The sequence below is a fragment of the Pseudophryne corroboree genome, chromosome 4, assembly GCF_028390025.1.
Source record: "Pseudophryne corroboree isolate aPseCor3 chromosome 4, aPseCor3.hap2, whole genome shotgun sequence".
NCBI lineage: Eukaryota > Metazoa > Chordata > Amphibia > Anura > Myobatrachidae > Pseudophryne > Pseudophryne corroboree.
In genome coordinates, this window is record NC_086447.1 from 244,602,647 (window position 1) to 244,623,853 (window position 21,207).

At 45.8% G+C, this 21,207-nt stretch overlaps 1 protein-coding gene across 3 annotated transcripts in view; it reads right to left on the reverse strand.

The window, feature by feature from the left end:
- Positions 1-21,207, reverse strand: part of TRPC1 (transient receptor potential cation channel subfamily C member 1) — a 394,953-nt gene that overhangs the window by 142,745 nt on the left and 231,001 nt on the right. For all 3 annotated transcript variants that reach the window (XM_063915992.1, XM_063915990.1, XM_063915991.1), the window contains one exon: positions 19,993-20,329. In XM_063915992.1, the coding sequence (XP_063772062.1) occupies positions 19,993-20,329 (337 nt within the window). The remainder of the gene's footprint in view (positions 1-19,992; positions 20,330-21,207) is intronic.

The following is a 21,207-nucleotide window of genomic DNA, read 5'->3' on the forward strand; positions in this document are numbered from 1 at the left end:
TGAGAAGGGCAAATTTGGACCTGTAGGTAAACGTCCCTGATATCCAGTGACATCATATCGTCCACTTCTTCCTGGTTCGCTATCACTGCTCCGAGTGACTCCATCTTGATTTGAACGCTTGTATGTAAGTGTTCAAATATTTCAGATCTCACCGAGCCGGTTGGCTTCAGTACCACAATATAGTGTGGAATACTACCCCCTTCCTTGTTGTAAGAAGGGTACTTTGATTATCACCTGCTGGGAATACAGCCTGTGAATTGTGTGAGGGGGAGACGTCTCGAATTTCCAATGTACACCTGGGATATTACATGTAGGATCCCGGAGTTCCCTTGCGAGTGTTGCTGAAACTCTTGAGATGACCCCCTACCGCACCTGAGTCCGCTTGTACGGCCCCAGCGTTATGCTGCGGACTTGGCAGAAGCCGTGAGGAGCTTCTGTTCCTGGGAATGAGCTGCTTGCTGCAGTCTTCTTCCCTTTCCTCTCCCCCTGGGCAGATATGACTGGCCTTCGCCCGCCTGCCCGTATGGGGACGAAAGGACTGAGACTGAAAAGACTGTGTCCTTTTCTGCCAATATGTGACTCGGGGTAACAAAAGGTGGATTTTTCAGCTGTTGCCATGGCCACCAGGTCCAATGGACCGCCCCTTTATACGGCAATACTTCCATATGCCGTCTGGAATCTGCCTCACCTGACCACTGTCGTGTCTTCGTCTGGCAGATATGTACATCACATTTACTCTTGATGCCAGAATGCAAATATGCCTCTGCGCATCACACATATATAGAAATGCATCCTTAAAATGCTCTATAGACAATAAAATCCTGTCCCTGTCAAGGGTATCAAAATTTTCAGTCAGGAAATCCGACCAAGCCCCCTCAGCGCTGCACATCCAGGCTGAGGCGATTGCTGGTCGTAGTATAACACCAGTATGTGTGTATATACTGTTATGATATTTTCCAGCTTCCTATCAGCTGGCTCCTTGAGGGCGGCCGTATCTGGAAACGGTAACGCCATGTTTTTTATAAGCGTGTGAGCGCCTTGTCCACCCTAAGGTGTGTTTTCCAACTCGCCCTTACTACTGGCGGGAAAAAGGGTATACCGCCCATAACTTTCTGTCGGAGGAACCCCACGTATCATCACACACTTCATTTAATTTATCTGATTCAGGCAAAACTACAAGTAGTTTATTCCCACCCTACAAAATACCCTTATTTGTGGTACTTGTGGTATCAGAAATACGTAACACCTCCTTCATTGCCCTTAACATGTAACTTGTGGCCCTAAAGGAAAAATACGTTTGTTTCTTCACCGTCGACACTGGGGTCAGTGTCCGTGTCAGTGTCTGTCGACCGACTGAGGTAAATGGGCGTTTTTACAAGCCCCTGACGGTGTCTGAGACGCCTGGACCGATACTAATTTGTCCGCCGGCTGTCTCATGTCGTCAACCGGCTTGCAGCGTGTTGACATTATCACGTAATTCCATAAGTAAGCCATCCATTCTGGTGTCGACTCCCTAGAGAGTGACATCACCATTACAGGCAATTTTCTCCGTCTCCTCACCAACATTTTCCTCATACATGTCGACACACACGTACCGACCTACAGCACACACATACAGGGAATGCTCTGATAGAGGACAGGACCCACTAGCCCTTTGGGGAGACAGAGGGAGAGTTTGCCAGCACACACCAAAAGCGCCATAATGTATATAACAACCCTAGAAGGTGTTGTTTCTATATATGGGCTCTTAATATATAATTATATCGCCAATTTATGCCCCCCTTCTCTTTAACCCTGTTTCTGTAGTGCAGGGGAGAGTGGGAGCCTTCCTCACCAGCGGAGCTGGTCAGGAAAATGGCGCTGAGTGCTGAGGAGAATAAGCTCCGCCCCTTTCACGGCGGGCTTTTCTCCCGGTTATTAGGAAAACTGGCCTGGGTTAAATACATACATATAGCCTTAATGGCTATATGTGATGTATTTATTTGCCAAATAGGTATTTATATTGCTGCCCAGGGCGCCCCCAGCAGCGCCCTGCACCCTCCGTGACCGTGTCAGTGAGCCGTGTAGCAACAATGGCGCACAGCTGCAGTGCTGTGCGCTACCTCTCTGAAGACTGTGAAGTCTTCTGCCGCCTGTTTCCGGACCTCCGTTCCGCCGTCTTTCTTCAGCGTCTGTAAGGGGGATCGGCGGCGCGGCTCCGGGACGAACCCCAGGCTGACCTGTGTTCCGACTCCCTCTGGAGCTCAGTGTCCAGTAGCCTAAAACTTCAATCCTCCTGCACGCAGGTGAGTTGCAAGTCTCTCCCCTAAGTCCCTCGTTGCAGTGATCCTGTCGCCAGCAGGAATCACTGATTAGAAACCTAAAAAAAAACTTTACTAAACAGCTCCTTAAGAGAGCCATCCAGTTTGCACCCTTCTCGGACGGGCACAAAAACCTAACTGAGGCTTGGAGGAGGGTCATGGGGGGAGGAGCCAGTACACACCATGTGACCTAAAAAGCTTTTTAGATGTGCCCTGTCTCCTGCGGAGCCCGCTATTCCCCATGGTCCTGACGGAGTCCCCAGCATCCACTAGGACGTTAGAGAAATATTAAATAAACTGCACTGTGTGTCTGGTGGTCACTCACTATATAATATATTATGTACTCCTGGCTCCTGCTATAACCTATAACTGGCACTGCAGTAGTGCTCCCCAGTCTCCCCCACAATTATAAGCTGTGTGAGCTGAGCAGTCAGACAGATAATCAGATATATATAATATTATATATAGATAATAGATGATGCAGCACACTGGCCTGAGCCTGAGCAGTGCACACAGATATGGTATGTGACTGAGTCACTGTGTGCTGTGTATCGCTTTTTTCAGGCAGAGAACGGATTATAAATAAAACTGGTGGTCACTATCAGCAAAACTCTGCACTGTACTGAGTACTCCTAATGCTCCCCAAAATTAGTAAATCAAGTGTCTCTCTAATCTATTCTAAACGGAGAGGACGCCAGCCACGTCCTCTCCCTATCAATCTCAATGCACGTGTGAAAATGGCGGCGACGCGCGGCTCCTTATATAGAATCCGAGTCTCGCGATAGAATCCGAGCCTCGCGAGAATCCGACAGCATCATGATGACGTTCGGGCGCGCTCGGGTTAACCGAGCAAGGCGGGAAGATCCGAGTCGCTCGGACCCGTGAAAAAAAACATGAAGTTCGTGCGGGTTCGGATTCAGAGAAACCGAACCCGCTCATCTCTAGTTAACACATCTACGATCAGATCTGAATGACCCCCTTAGAGTTCAGCATGGATTGTATACAGTTTGCATGCTCATATTATGGGGGTTATTCAAGTTTGTTAGCAAACCAATAAAGTAAGCAATTGAGCAAAACCATGTTGCACTGCAGGTGGTACAGTTGTAACATATGCAGAAAGATTTAGATTTGGGTGGGTTATATTGTTTCTGTGCAGGGTAAATACTGGCTGCTTTATTTTTACACTGCAATTTCATTTCAGTTTGAACTCACCCCACCCATATCTAACTCTCTCTGCACATGTTATAGCTGCCTGCACATGTTCTATCTGCCCCACCTGCAATGCAACATGGTTTTGCCTAATTGCTAACTTTTTTGGTTTGCTAACAAACCTGTATTAGGCCTTATGGGGGTAATTCAGACCTGATCGTAGATGTGCGAAAAAAACGTACATCTACAATAATTTTCTCTGACATGCGGGGAGACGCCCAGCACAGGGCAAGTCTGCCCCGCATGCTGGGTCCTGCCCCCCCCCCCGAAGACATGTGAAAGCATCGCACGGCAACAATGCTTTACTTGGTTCGAGTGGCCCACTGCCTACGCAGGCAGACGGCTACCCAGGGGCAAACGCAGGATTTGTTGGGGGGGCTTTCCACATATATATATGTGTGTCATGGTGAACGACAGGTGAATGCACCTAGATGAAGAGTGGCTACATCTGTATGTACTGTATATATTCGTCTGACGAAGTCGATGACGAAACGCGTTAAGGCGGAGTCGAGTGACGTATCGAAATCCCTGCAGTTGACTGAGCGAGCAGTCAGGGACGTGTGTAATCCTGCCCGTGAGTCTCAGGAAAACTGCCGCCGGCGGGTGGAGGATTCCATCGCGATTTGGTCTGACCCTTGTTCCAGTACTGCCTGGTGATTATCTGTGGAATCATGTGGTAACCAACCCACACTGGTTGCCTTCTGGTACGAGTGTAATAGCTACATTTGTTTTAAGCACCATCGTGTTTGTTTGATTTTAAAATAAAAAAGTTGATGCACTATGGAGCGCACCCTCTATATGTTTTATTGACATATATATATATATATATATATATATATATATGTAGAACAAAGTGAACTCGGCACTCAGAGATAAAAAGGTAACATCTTGCCGGGAGCTTTCCAAATAGAATTCAGATAAATGTGTTGGTATAGGCGGCACTCACGGACTGTTGATGAATGGGACACAGAGATGTCACAAAGATGAAGGTTAATAAATACCGAAATGTTGAAATCTGCAGCGGGATGTCTCTGCGTCCTGTTCATCAATAGTCCACAAGTGCCACCTATACATGCATATATATGTATATATATATACACACACACACACACACACACACACACACACACAAATAGCCGGCACTCCTTTAGTGTAATACAGCCGCCGCAGTGCCAGAATCAATTATATAGAATCCGTAAATCGGCACTCCATACAGCCTCCACCAACAAAACATAACATGCTAGCAATGTTCTGGCCTTTAAATGCCCGTCATCAGGCAGTACACATAACGATTAAATACCAAAACCGTTGCCAACCTGGCGTGTTATGTGCTTTGTTGATGGAGGCTGTATGGACCACTGAGTGCTGATTTTTGGATTTTATATATATATATATATATATATATATATATATATATAGCAATAGTTTCACGGGCGGCACTCGAGCAGACTCAGCAACAATATTAGATCAAGTCATTTTATTATAGCCTATATGATCTAATATTGTTGCTGAGTCTGCTCGAGTGCCGCCCGTGAAACTATTGCTGTCTATTTGGGATCCAGTATCTCTTATTGGGAAGGCACCGCAGCAAGTTGCTATTGATATCGAGTGGAGTGCCGGGCTATCTACACACATATATATATATATATATATACACTGTGTGTGTGTCATACTTGCCTACCTGACCCTCTCCATGAGGGAGAAAATACTCTGTTCCTGGACTTTCCTGGTAATGTATGATTGCCATCACCTGTGGTGAGCTAGTTAATTGATAAGAAAGGTGTTTCACCACAGGTGATGGCAATCATACATTACCAGGAAAGTCCAGGAACAGAGCATTTTCTCCCTCATGGAGAGGGTCAGGTAGGCAAGTATGGTGTGTGTGTGTGTGTGTGTGTGTGTGTGTGTGTGTGTGTGTGTGTGTGTGTGTGTGTGTGTGTGTGTGTGTGTGTGTGTATATATATATATATATACTGTGTGTGTGTGTGTGTGTGTGTGTGTGTGTATATATATATATACGGTGTATATATATATATATATATATATATATATATATATATATGCATACATATACACACATGCAGAAGTGCTTTTATTTTCAAAATTAATTTTAAAAATAAAAGCACTTCTTTTGTATTATTGAGTCTCTGAGTGCCGCCATTCTGTATGTATATGTCGGGACAGCTATCCCCTGGAGGGCCCCAGAGCAAATGACTTTTTGTACTTCAGTACCAGTGCCGGATATGCAGTATATGTATGTACTGTATAGATAAATATATATGTACATGTGTGTGGAGCTCCATACAGCAATATGATGTTAATGCACAAGTGCCCACCAGCCTGTGTAGATTATAAAAAAAACTTACTTTGGATTTGAGAGCAGATGCAGCACATCATGAGGCAATGTGAACGGGGACCAGGCACGCTGCAGTATTAGGCTCCGCCCCCTCATGATCCCGCAATTTGCGGGTCTGTTAGGGGGTGGGTCACATAGAATCTTGTCATATTAGCCGCTCCTCATCACCCTATAACCACTGCTGGCGGCATTATGCCGCGAGGGGTGTGGCTTAGATCGGGGCCCGCAGGCAGCTATTTAAAAGGGGGGGGTTCTGGGTACTCGGAAACCCCCCCTGCGTGCGCTAGTGCTACCCGCCATGCTTTGAGTCACTGCGACTACGTGTGATGTCACACACCTGCCGTTAGACCTCCAGGTCTTAAACTGCGTTCATCAGAGAATGCAGGTTATGACCTTGCACATGTGCGTACCAGCGTATGCGCATGGGCAGATGACCAAAGATAGCTTCATAGTGATTTACGCTCAGCAGCGACGGGGTCTAAATTAGGCCCTGTATGCTTTAGGCTCAAATACACATTTGGAAATACATGACAGATGTATGCCTCTGTTGTATCCTACGTGTGAGCTACATAGATGGGTTTGTAAATCATAGATGTTGTCCTTTATGTACATGAAAACTGCCGTACCATGAACATTTGTGTTTAGCGGCATGTGTCAGTGAGTCACAATGATGCATATTCTGCATGAAGCAATAATTGACTTAATCCAGGTTGCCTTGGTCACAAACTTATAATATATTTTCAGTTTCTGTATAGACGGTATTGTCTCTAGCTTTGTCCTTTTTGAAAAGAGGCAATATGGGTACTTTGTTAATGATTTGGAAACAGTGGCATTAGTGTAAGATATACTGTTAGGTGCCAATGTAACTGGTAGCTGGGCCACCATGGGGCTTAAACCATTAATGACATAGTATTCATTCTGGAATGAAGTGTACACTGGGCCTAATTCAGACCTGATCGTAAGCTAGGGTTTTTTTGCAGCGCTGCGAGCAGATAGTCGCTGCCTATAGGGGAGTGTATTTTCGCTTTGCAAGTGTGCGATCGCATGTGCAGCCGGGCAGGACAAAAGTTTTGTGCAGTTTCTGAGTAGCCCAGAACTTACTCAACCGCTGCGATCACTTCAGCCTGTCCGGGGCCGGAACTGACATCAGACACCCGCCCTGCAAACGCTTGGACACGCCTGTGTTTTTCCAAACACTCCCAGAAAATGGTCAGTTGACACCCACAAACGCCTTCTTCGTGTCAATCTCCTTGCGATTGGCTGTGCGAACAGATTCTTCATACAATCCATCGCTGGGCAACGATCCACTTTGTACTTGTACGAATGTGCCTGCGCATGCGCAGTTCTGACCTGATCGCAGCGCAGCGAAAAAAACCTAGCTTGCGATCAGGTCTGAAAGACCCCCACAGTTGCCAGATGTATCACCAGCCTCTTATCTACAGAATCTGTTACTCTTCATGACTGGGTGTAATATTCCTGCAGCACTTACCTGCGTATGCTGTATCTCAGCCAACAGCTTAATAAAGGCTGAGCCACCCAGAAAATACAGCCTCTTTATGTTCTTCAGGTTCCTAGCGCCTTAGAAACACACAGGCTGATGACTTAAGGTAACTATACTATTCACATCTACAGCTGCTTTATTTGTCTCACTTAGACCAGTCACAGTCTCATGTATAACCTAATGTAACATCCTCCAAAGAACAGTCAGGTAGATTTATAAAAGCTTGGAAAGAGATAAAGTGGAGAGATATAAAGTAATAACCAATTAGATCCTAATTGCCATGTTACGGGCTGTGTTTGAAAAATGAAATGAGCTGATTGGTTAGTACTTTATCTCCACTTTAACTCTCTCCAAGCTTTGATAAATCTCCCCCAGCGTGCAGTATAGATTTGATATGGGATATACTGTAAAGCTGAAGATTGCTAACCCATGGGTGGTGTACCAATAACTCATACTAAGATATTCAGTGGCGTAAGTTTATCCCAGTTGCCCGGGGGCAAGAAAAATATTGGTGCCCCCTCCCCCCCTATATATCTTCCGTGAGCCAATAACATGCCGTTTTGAGATCTAAGTAACACTGCGTAAAACCGAACCCGCTCATCTCTAATTCTAACTATATGAAGCTACTTCAAAACCGTTGCAGCTAGGCAGATCTATGTAGGGGTCCAGCCACACACTACATAGATCTGCTCAGTCACTCACAATGCTGATTATTTCTCTTACAATTAATTTGCAAGTGTCATATCCAGGATTAGAACCCACAACCTTTTACACTGGTAGCATGCACCTTACTGATGGAGATATCTGCTCTTGCATAGGAAGTATGAGAATTCTAACTATATGAAGTTATGTGTAATTGTCAGAGAAATAACTTCATATAGTTAGAATTCTCATGCTTCCTTTATAGGAGCAAATAGCTTCATCAGTAAGGTATCTGCTTCCAGTGTATCTATAATAAAGAGGGTGTGATTTGTAAGGTGTAGTGGCTAGTGGGGAAGTCGGCTACAAAAGGGATACCGGCTGCTGTCAATTAACTTAATTGATTAATGTCGCTGAACATACGGAACAGGAGGAGAGGTGCCCCCCTTCAAAGCAGGAGCCCGGCGGCAGCTGACTCCGTTGCCTCCCAGAGTTCTGCCTCTGAAGATATTGAGCTTTCATCTTAGCAGCATACTAACCTGAGATAAGTTGGTGAAGCAGACAAGAAATCACGGCACTTACTAGCCTTACTTACCCCTGCCGCCTTCCATAATTGGCCCGCTGTGTCCCATGGTAGATATGCCGGGCATGTTATGCCCATCAATGGTTTTCCATTGATGCTTTCATCCCACTAATGTGAAGCACTGAGAGCACCTTGAGCACAACTGATTCAGACCACCTGAACCCTTCAATAGCCATTCCTACATTATCAGTTAGGATCTGGGTGGGACCACACCTCAGGAAGTAGTCAAATCTATAGGCATGAGAATTGGGTGTGTGGCTTCATGTAGTAGCTCTTTTGTCCTGCAGGGTGGATAATTCAGTTTAAAATGAAAAATACTATTTCTAATCACAAAAGGCCAGGTGGCTACTGTTCTTGTAAATAGGGGTGTGTCTGTTACCCAACTAAGCACGTCTTTTAACAATGATAAGATGGATTCCCTTCATGTTATTATTTGATAAGCCCTTAAAATGGTGGATATTTACCTGTAATACAGACGGGTAGGGTACAGAATCTCAAACGTCAGATCTTCGGCAGTGGGATCTTGACGGTGAAAATACTGGCAATTATTGGTAAGTATACTATGGCTAACACTAACACCAACCCTAACCCACCCCTCGTGCAGCCTAACCCTACCCCATCCCCCAATAGCCTAACCCTAAACCTCCCCTTACACAGCATAACACTAACCCCCCCACCTCCTCTCAACGCCATACCCTAAACCTCATATCGGACAGGATGTAATGAAGTCCAAGTTCGGTGGCCGTGTGGGATGTCAGCCGAACTCGGACGTTTTTTTAAAGGGGCAATCATGTACAAGGTATGGTTTAGCTTTATACATGATTGCCCCTTTAAAAAAAAGTCCAAGTTCGGCTAGCATCCCGCACCACCTCCGAAGTCGGACTTCATTACATCCCGGCCCTGGTTAGCAGTTGTAGGAATTTTGACCCGTTGGTATCCCGCTGCCAGTATTGTGACAGTCGGGATGCTAACTGCATCCTATGGAGACACCGGAGGCGTAACTAGGGTTTTTGGAGCCCAGGGCAAGATGTAAAATGGCGCCCCCCTCCCCCCCCCCCCAAAAAAAAGCACCCAAAAAGAGGCATGTGTGCGCCCCATTTGGTGCCAGTTACATTGCCCCACTGTGCCAGATACATGCCCCACAGTGCCAGTTACATTGCCCCGCTGTGCCAGATACATGCCCCACAGTGCCAGATACATGCCCCACAGTGCCAGGCCCCACTCAGTGCCAGTTACATGCCCCATTTGGTGCCAGATACATGCCCCACTGCGCTCTCCTCCCCTCACATTTAGGGTTGACGGGGGCGAGTGGGGCATGATGCCCTGGCCGCCGGCGGCGCCCCCCTCTCCTGGGCCTGCCAAGGTGCCCAGGGCACGTGCCCCACTCGTCCTACCCTAGATACGCCTCTGGGAGACACAGACACAAACACAAACATTAACACAATAACTAATGTACAGGTGCTTGGACCCTCGTAATACAGAGCCAGTGCCAGTTCCAATCAAGTAAATCAGGAAGCCAGCAGCACCTCAGATTCAATAAGATGCAGAAAAAGTATTCAAGGCTCACAAATTAGCAAAAAAACAGCAGCATACTGTAATGATATCAGACCCTATGACTCTTTTATCACGTGTTGAAAACTGTCCTTGATAAAGTATATGCGGAGGGATAGAATGGAGTCCGAGTTTGCCGGAGGTGCCTCTACAGAATGTATGTTTGGTCATGTCACTGGCTTAGCTCCTTGCAGCTGGCTGTATGTCAGGAAAACTATATTTATTTTGTCATACATTTAACCATCACAAAGTAAATAATACATACAGTAGCAAACGACACACAGGGGAAGACCAAAACATATTATCATATATGTGGTGAGAAAAGCATATACGGTGAAAATACTCTGAACAGAGCTATTAAATGACCTAATTTTAGCAGGGTGGCCACTGCCATAATTATAAATGTGCAGATGTGTATAGGTATAATGATACCAGGAGTGCAGAGAGCAGAACGATTAGTTTCCTCCAGGTCTGCGAGCTGTGTAAGTGCTACTGTAGTACACAGAGTCTTGTAAACATGTTGGTCTGGTTCCAGGTCTAGCCACAGCTCAGCAAACAGTTGAGATCATTTAGAAGAAGTTAGACTGAAGAAGAAAAGTGATGCAGTGCTTGGCCGAGGGCAATGTTGGCTATGTAGGCGGCCAAATCAAATCAATTATTGGCTATGAGTGGTAGAGCAAGTACTACTATTTACAAAATACACCAGTCATAGAAATGGTTTCCTGATGACATATTCCAGATTCTGGACTTTCTACATTAGAGACAGATACAAAAAAAAGGACTAAACTGGACAAATCATATTAGCAAGATCTACTCTGCTCACTATGGGGCTGATGCTGAGTTGGACACGGCGAGCACAGAAAAAATGTGCGTATTCGCCCATATACAGTATTGTACGCCCATCCCTTATCTGTTGGATTAGTTTAAGCACACAGTCATCTTCAGTGCACATGTGCACCAGCCTGTTACATGTGCTGTCTGCAGCTCTGTTCTGTCTGTTTAATTGCAGCTCTGTTCTGTCTGCTTAAGTGCTGTAGCAGCTGCATGGTATTAGTGATCTTCGGAGGTTGGCTGCAGAAGGCTGGTGATTGGATCCTGTCTCCTTTATCATCTGAATCTGCCTTGCACTACTTGCTGGTCATAGAATTGGGTTGCTGCAAAAGCCTGTGTCCCTCTGTGCCAAGTCCCAGTCCTGTTGGAACACTTCCATTCTTTCTTAGTTCTAGTTCTGCAGAATCTTTGTTTGTCCCTGCGATCTACAGTATCCATCGTTTCTGTACCTGTTTCATGTGTTTGTGTGAGATCCTGCTTCCTGTGAGAGACTGTCAGTTCCATTCCACTACAGTCTCTCTCTCAGGCCTCTCTTATAGGGGGTAAGTTCAAGTTGATCGCAGCAGGAATTCTGTTAGCAATTGGGCAAAACCATGTGCACATGGTTTTGCCCAACTGCTAAAAAATGTCCTGCTGCGATCAACTTGGAATTACCCCCATAGAGTTACAGCTCTTTTAGTCTGTCCTCAGACCAATTCCTGGTCTCAGTGTTCTGTCTGTCCTTGTCTAATCTTCTCCTACAGTAGTACTTGTGTTGGTACCATGGTTGCCAGGAGTAACATCCACTGATCTGGAGCATTCTGTGTTGTTTGTCTGTTCTGCTTTCCCTCTCTGTTCTCTATTGACATGCACTTCTGTTGTTGTTGCCAGTAGCAACTACTGTGGGTTCAGAGCATTCCTTGCTATTTATGTACAAGTTGATTTATGTTTCTTGCCTGTCTCTTAATTAGATTACCCAGCCTGTTGGGTCAAAAACTGGTTAGATAATAGGGAGCAGCGCGTTGTGGTTAATGGATCTTTTTCAACTTGGACTGAAGTGCTAAGTGGTGTGCCGCAAGGCTCAGTATTAGGACCGCTATTGTTCAATATTTTCATTAACGACCTAACAGAAGGTCTAGAGAGCATGGTGTCAATTTTTGCAGATGATACCAAATTGTGTAAGGCTATAAATACAGAGGAGGATGCCAAGTCTCTTCAGAACGACTTAGTTAAATTAGAAGCATGGGCAGCCAAACGGAGAATGCGCTTCAACACAGACAAGTGTAAGGTAATGCACTGTGGTAACAAGAACAAAAATTACACCTACTTACTAAATGGGGTAAAATTAGGGGATTCTGTACTGGAAAAGGACTTAGGTGTCCTCATAGATAGCAAGCTAAGCAGTAGTACCCAAAGTAGGACTGCAGCAAAGAAGGCTAATAAGATATTAGCATGCATAAAACGGGGTATTGATGCTAGGGACGAGAGTATTATACTCCCGTTATATAAATCACTAGTGAGGCCACACCTTGAATACTGTGTACAATTCTGGGCACCGTACTACAAAAAGGATATCCTGGAGCTAGAAAAGGTACAGAGGAGGGAGACCAAACTAATTAAGGGCATGGAGACGATGGAATACAAGGAAAGGCTTGAAAGACTAGGCATGTTTACATTGAAAAAGCGGAGACTAAGAGGGGATATGATCAACATCTACAAATATATAAGGGGACAATACACAGAGCTTGCGCGGGACCTGTTTTTGGTTAGATCAACACAGAGGACTCGTGGACACTCGCTCAGGTTAGAGGAGAGGAGATTCCGCACAATTCGTCGTAAAGGCTTTTTCACGGTAAGGACAATACGTGTTTGGAATTCCCTGCCCGAGGGAGTTGTAATGGCGGAATCTGTCAACACCTTTAAGAATGGGTTAGACAAATTCCTAATGGATAAGGATATCCAGGGGTATGGTGCATAGTCATGCATTATAGAAACTATAAATAGGGATAAAATGCAACGGCTGACAGCAGCATTAGTCAGAAATTTTAGTCAAATCATCATGCATAGGAGACCACAAATAGGTTGAACTCGATGGACAATTGTCTTTTTTCAACCTCAGATACTATGTTACTGTGTTACTGTTAGTCGGTTATTGCCTTCTCTCCAGACTACTTCCCCGTTGCTATTACCAATGGTGCACCACTCCTTCTGTGTCTCTCAATATCCAGATGTCTCATTAGTACCTTTACCCTATTACCATACCTTGTTATTAATTTATTATTCTCTTGTCTTGTTCCTGTCTATTTGTATTCTTGGTCTTGGACTTGTTGTCTTTCCTACCAGTATTGATTCAGGTCACTCGAGAGTTGACCTTATACTGCCGCCAGTGGCGAAAGTCCTGGTGGGTATCCCAAAACCGGTAGGCGCCTAAAGCCTTATGGGAAAAGTGGCTCTTATAGGCAAGAAGACCTGCTGAGTTCTATGAGCCTCAACCCCGGGTGTACAGGGGTCACTGCAAGAAGATTGACTACGAGTCAAGTTCACAATCACTCATTCATTTCTCCACATCATTCCGCCCAGGTTTATCCCTTAGTTCATAAAACCTATACTATGTGCAACAGATACATCTGGAAACATTTCTGCATAGATCCAACCCTGCACAACCCATAGCTCTGTCACCACGCCCTCACCCAGCTCTGCCAATGTGAGAGCGCTCAGTAAGGGCCCAGTTACTGTATGCCTCTTCAGATGTGAGTGGGGATGCGATAATAATGTGTGTGACTATGCATTGCCTATATAATATGCTGTCAACAGGGGTACATTCAATTCTCACGCTCAACGTAGCATTCTTTAGGTGTTGAGTTACCCTTACTTATATTATACAGTACTGGTAATATGTTTGCTTATTCAATAATTCTTAGTAATAATATGGATGTCATATATTTAAAGCTGTACTGTAGTGCATGATTCAGAGGTGGACACAGAAGCTACTATCAAGCCGCACTGGGACCTGGCACTCCGAGAATGTCCATTTGGTGTGACTGAAGGAATAGTGTATACACACACATGTGTATACGCACACATTTTGTGAAATCATCAGAGTACACAGGACCATCATAGAACTTGCAGCATTGTTTGTGGCTAGGGCTGTCATTTAACCAGGAGACCACTAAGTTTAGTCCTATTAGTCAACAGCTGGGAAAAATAGGATTTTAATACCTACCGGTAAATCCTTTTCTCTTAGTCCATAGAGGATGCTGGGGTCACATCAAGAACCATGGGGTATAGACGGGATCCACAGGAGACATGGGCACTTTAAGACTTTCAAAGGGGTGGGAACTGGCTCCACCCTCTATGCCCCTCCTCCAGACTCCAGTTATAGGAACTGTGCCCAGGGAGACGGACATTTTCGAGGGAAAGGATTTATTGTTAAACTAAGGTGAGATACATACCAGCTCACACCTCAAGCACGCCGTACAACATGGCATTTAACACAACGCAAGTCAACGGCATGAACAACATCAGCAACAGGCTGACTATAAATGTAACACAACATGTGTGTAACCACAACTAATAACTGCAGATACAGTACGCACTGGGACGGGCGCCCAGCATCCTCTACAGAGAAAAGGATTTACCGGTAGGTATTAAAATCCTATTTTCTCATACGTCCTAGAGGATGCAGGGACACATCAAGAACCATGGGGTTATACCAAAGCTCTAGAACGGGCGGGAGAGTGCGGATGACTCTGCAGCACCGACTGACCAAACATGAGGTCCTCATTAGCCAGGGAATCAAACTTGTAGAACTTCGCAAAGGTGTTTGAACCCGACCAAGTAGCTGCTCAGAAAAGTTGTAATGCCGAGACCCCCCGGGCAGCCACCCAGGACGAGCCCACCTTTCTGGTAGAATGGGCCTTCACCGATTTCGGTAACGGCAATCCAGCCATTGAATGAGCCTGCTGAATCGTATGACAGATCCAGCGCGCAATAGTTTGCTTGGAAGCAGGAGCCCCAATTTTATTGTGAGCATACAGGACAAACAGAGCCTCTGTTTTCCTAAACTGAGCCGTTCTGGCGACATAAATTTTCAAAGCTCTTACTACATCGAGAAGCTTCGATTCCAGCAAGGCGTCAGTAGCCACTGAGACCACAATAGGTTGGTTCAAGTGGAACGATGAAACCACTTTCGGCAGAAACTGATGACGAGTCCTCAATTCTGCTCTATCTTCGTGGAAGATCAAATAAGGGCTCTTGTGAGACAAGGCCGCCAATTCAGACACCCGCCTTGCGGATGCCAAGGACAACTGCATGACCACTTTCCAAGTAAGGAATTTCAACTCTACCTTCTGTAAAGGTTAAAACCAATGAGATTGAAGGAATTGCAACACCACGTTAAGAACCCATGGTGCCACAGGGGGCACAAAGGGAGGTTGGATGTGCAATACGCCTTTCACGAAGGTCTGAACTTCTGGAAGGGAGGCCAATTGTTTTTGGAAGAAAAACCGATAAAGCCAAAATTAGAACTTTAATTGAGCCCAACTTTAGGCCCGCATCTACACCGGCTTGTAGAAAATGGAGAAAACGTCCTAACTGAAATTCTTCCGTAGGAGCTTTCTTGGATTCAGATTAATTCTCCAAATACGGTGGTAATGTTTAGACGTTACTCCTTTCCTGGCCTGAATAAGAGTGGGGATGACTTCCTTGGGAATACCCTTTCGGGCTAGGATCTGGCATTCAACCTCTAAGCCGTCAAACGAAGTCGCGGTAAGTCTTGGAACACGCACGGCCCCTGGTGTAAATGATCCTCACTCAGAGGAAGAGGCCAGGGATCTCCTATGAGTAATTCCTGAAGATCTGGATACCAAGCCCTCCTTGGAAAATCTGGAACAATGAGGATCGCTTGAACCTTTGTTCTTCTTATGATCTTTATCACTTTTGGAATGAGTGGAAGCGGAGGAAACACGTATACCAACTGAAACACCCACGGTGTCACTAGGGCATCCACTGCTATTGCTTGAGGGTCTCTCGACCTGGAACAATATCTCTAAAGTTTCTTGTTGAGGAGAGACGCCATCATGTCTATTTGAGGAATTCCCCAAAGACTTGTCACTTCTGCAAAGACCTCTTGATGAAGACCCCACTCTCCTGGATGGAGATCGTGTCTGCTGAGGAAGTCTGCTTCCCAGTTGTCCACTCCTGGAATGAAGATCGCTGACAGAGCGCTTGCATGCCTTTCCGCCCAACGGAGCACCTTTGTGGCCTCTGCCATTGCCGCTCTGCTCTTTGTTCCTCCCTGGCGGTTTATGTACGCTACTGCTGTTATGTTGTCCGACTGAGTCAAGACGGGCCTATTGCGAAGAAGATGTTCCGCCTGCAGAAGGCCGTTGTGAATAGCCCTTAACTCCAGAACGTTTATGTGTAGACACATTTCCTGGCTTGACCATCTTCCCTGGAAGCTTTCCCCCTGCGTGACTGCTCCCCAGCCTCGGGGACTCGCATCCGTGGTCACTACGATCCAGTCCTGGATCCCGAACCTGCGTCCCTCTAGGAGGTTAGAGCTGTGCAGCCACCACAGGAGTGAGATTCTGGTCTTGGACGACAGGGTTATCCTTCAGTGCATGTGCAGATGGGACCCGGACCACTTGTCCAATAGGAAACACTCTGGCATGGAATCTGCCAAACTGAATGGCCTCGTAGGCCGCCACCATCTTCCCCAGCAACCGAGTGCATTGATGGATCGATACTCTTGCTGGTTTCAGAATTTGTTTTACCAGGTTCTGAATTTCCAGAGCCTTTTCCACTGGAAGAAAAACTCTCTGTAATTCTGTGTCCAGAATCATTCCCAAAAACGACAGTCGTCTCGTCGGAATCAACTGTGATTTTGGCAAGTTTAGAAGCCAACCATGTTGCTGCAGAATTGTCAGGGAGAGCTTAATGTTCTGCAGTAATTGGTCCCTGGATCTCGCCTTTATCAGGAGATCGTCCAAGTACGGGATAATTGTGACTCCTTGTTTGCGCAGGAGAACCATCATTTCGGCCATTACTTTGGTGAAAACCCTCAGAGCCGTGGACAGACCAAACGGCAACGTCTGAAATAGGTAATGACAATCCTGAACTGCAAACCTCAGGTAAGCCTGATGTGGAGGATAAATGGGAACATGTAAGTAGGCATCCTTTATGTCTACCGACACCATAAAATCCCCCTCCTCCAGATTGGAGATCACTGCCCGGAGAGATTCCATCTTGAATTTGAATTTTTTTAGGTAGAAATTGAGGGATTTGAGGTTCAGGATTGGTCTGACTGAGCCGTCTGGCTTCGGAACCACGAACAGGCTCGAATAAAAGCCTTCTCTCTGTTGCGACGGGGGAACCCTGACAATGACTTGATTGTGACACAATTTTTGTATTGCGGCGCATACCACCTCCCTGTCTGGAAGAGAAGCTGGTAAGGCTGATTTGAAAAATCGGTGAGGGGGGACGTCTTGAAACTCCAGTTTGTACCCTTGGGACACTATTTCTAAAACCCATGGGTCCAGGGCCTAATGAACCCAGAACTGACTGAAGAACCTGAGACGTGCCCCCACCAGTGCGGACTCCCGCAGAGGAGCCCCAGCGTCATGCGGTGGACTTGGCAGAAGCTGGTGAGGACTTCTGCTCCGAGAAACCGGCCACAGCCGGTGATTGTTTACCTTTTCCCTTTCCTCTAGTAGCAAGGAAGGAAGACCCTCTGCCTTTTCTGTATTTATTGGGCCGAAAGGACTGCATCTGATAGTGTGCTTTCTTTTGTGGTGCAGGCACATAAGGTAAAAATGATGACTTACCCGCAGTAGCTGTAGATACCAAATCAGCAAGGCCGTCACCAAACAACACACCACCTTTATACGGTAGAGACTCCATAGCTTTCTTAGAGTCAGCATCCGCATTCCATTGATGAATCCACAATGCTCTCCTAGCTGAGACTGCCATGGCATTGGCCCGTGATCTCAAGAGACCAATATCTCTCGCAGCATCCTTTAGGTAGACTGCAGCGTCCCTGATATGACCTAGTATCAAAAGAATGCTATCCCTATCCAGGGTATCCATTTCAGATGACAAGTTATCTGCCCATTTTTCGATAGCACTACTCCCATGCAGACGCAATGGTTGGTCTGAGTAGCGTACCTGTGGTGACATAAATGGATTTCAATGTATTTTCCCGTCTACGATCCGCAGGATCCTTTAGGGCTGCCGTGTCAGGGGACGGGAGAGCCACCTTTTTGGACAGCCGTGACAGAGCTTTGTCCACAATGGGGGGGTGACTCCCATTTTTCCCTATCCCCAGAGGGAAACGGATATGTCACTACAATCCTTTTGGGAATCTGAAACTTTTTCTCAGGACTTTCCCAAACCTTTTCACAAAGCGTGTTCAGTTCATGAGAGGGAGGAAATGTTACCTCAGGTTTCTTCCCTTTATACATACAGACCCTAGAATCAGGAACAGTAGGGTCCTCAGTGATATGTAATACATCTTTTATAGCCATAATCATGTACTGAATGCTCTTTGCCAGTTTTGGATCTAATCTGGCATCACTATAGTCGACACTTGAGTCAGTGTCCGTGTCGGTATCCGTGTCTGCCAGCTGGGCAAATGAACGATTTTGTGACCCCGAGGGGGTCTGGACTTGAAACAACACATCCTCTATGGATTTCTTCCAAGCCTGGTTCTGAGACTCAATTTATCCAATCTCTTATTTATCAGAGCCACATTTGCATTCAAAGCACTCAAAACATTCACCCAATCAGGTGTCGGCGGTGCCGACAGGGTCACTCCCACAGCCGTTTGTGTCCCTAACATAGTCTACTCCTGGGAAGAGCACCCCGCCTCAGACATGCTGACACACGTGCACCCACCACACGCAGATACACTGGGCCTATAGGGGACAGACCCACAGTAAAGCCTGTCAGAGAGACAGAGGGAGATATTGCCAGCTCACACCCCAGCGCCTAATCCCGGTCTGAAAACACTACAGACAATGTCCCAGACCTGCAGTGCTTTTATAAGTTAATATAATGCACCAAAATCACTGTGCCCCCCCCCCCCCGCCCCTCCCGTTTTGCACCCTGTTACTTGTACAGCAGTGTGAGGAAGGACCAGCGTCTCTGCAGCCTTGTGTAGAGAAAATTACGCTGGGCTGTGTGCTGTGAGGGCTAAGCCCCGCCCTCGTAATGGCTTGCTTCAGACCCGCTCTTTTTTAAACTTTTTTATACTGGCGGGGGTCCGGACAGTGCCCTGGCACTTAGTCCACTCTTGCCAGGTAGTTATTTGAGGTTAGAATGCTGCCTGGGGCGTGCCCCCCCTACCCCCTCCACCCGCGCCCTGCACCCTGTAGTGCCGCTGAGCGTGGGAGCATGGCGCGCAGCGCGGCCGCTGTGCGGTACCTCAAAGCCTTCACTGAAGTCTTCTGATCTTCTTCTACTCACCTGTCTTTTGACTTCTGGCTCTGCAAAGGGGGTGACGGCGGGCTCTGGGAACGAGCATCTAGGCGTACCTAGCGATTAGACCCTCAGGAACTAATGGTGTCCTGTAGCCAAAGAAGCAAAGTCTTTAAACTCACTGAAGTAGGTCTGACTTCTCTCCCCTAAGTCCCACGAAGCAGGGAGACTGTTGCCAGCAGTTCTCCCTGAACATAAAAAACCTAACATAAAGTCTTTTCAGAGAAACTCAGTAGAGCTCCTCAGTGTGCATCCAGTCTGCCTGGGCACAGATTCTAAACTGGAGTCTGGAGGAGGGGCATAGAGGGAGGAGCCAGTTCACACCCCTTTGAAAGTCTTAAAGTGCCCATGTCTCCTCTGGATCCCGTCGATACCCTATGGTTCTTGATGTGACCCCAGCATCCTCTAGAACGTATGATAAATAAAGAAGGATATAAGTAAATATGCAGTTCACAGTATAAATGAAGCTAACTCATAGGCTATTGTCCAGTGACAGCATAGCTCCAACAGCAAATTATCATCATTACATACTGTAGAGTTACAGTATTCTAGAGGCACGATAACTTACCTATGAGCCATATAATGAGCAGATAGTCTATATTCTCCAAGGCTGGTCCCATTGTGTTCTTCTTATCCTCATTGTAGACCAAAGAATATAGGTTGAGAAGCAGCAGGAATGTAAAGTAAGATGCCCCATGTATGATGAATTTCATGAAGGGAGTGTGGATAATCCGCCCGACTTGTGACTTAGGTGCTAGCAGATAGCACAGGGAGAGTATTGGCCAACAAATCGCCACAGAAAGAACAATCAACATCTTCTTGCATGTATGTTTCCGCCTGTAGGCAGCCATTTGCCCAAACCAGACTGTGTTGAGAAACTGTTGGCAATTGGATTGAGATACAAACTAAACATAAAGAGAAACAAATGGTAAATAAACTGGAAATATCAGTAGGAGAATATTATTACATTATATAAACACAATTAACAATTCACTTTAGGAAACATAGGAAACGTCTACTGTCACAGAGGTCCTGACTACTCTTAAATATGACTTCCTCCACAGAGCAAAGACCATCCATAGCATTTACTTCCGGGCCCCTCCTGGGAGACTGTGTGACTATAGGTATCTAGTGCCCTGTAGCCATATACCTAAGGAAGCATTATACTGCCACTTGTAGGTATACTATACAGTATATGTCCGTAAGAACACATTCTATACTGTAAATGTCTAAATGTACATATCTACTGTATATATATATATATATATATATATATATATATACAGTAAATGCGAAAAAGCTCTCACTCACTGACTGACTGACTAAGGGGTACATTTACTAAGCAGTGATAAGAACGGAAAAGTGAGCCAGTGAAGAAATTTCCCCATCAACCAATCAGCAGCTCTGTATCATTTTATAGTATGCAAATTATAGGTGTTACTTCAGTGCTGATCGGTTGCCATGGGCAACTTCACCACTGGCTCACTTCTCCGCTCTTATCACTGCTTAGTAAATGTACCCCTAATTCTCTTACTTCTCAATATGTTAGGAAGCTGAAATCTACCATAGGTATTTTTCAGGTAGAAAATATGAAAACTACGTAATTTATATTTTAATAAACTTCCCCTAAGGGGATGAACAGGGGGTTGACATAATTACATAATTATCGATGCGTGGCTTGTGTTGCTTGAATGATAACGCCCAAACAGACAATCGGACAAAAATTTGGATTGCACCTCCAGTGTGTAAAATTTAATAGACTACAAAAATGGTCCCGTCACTT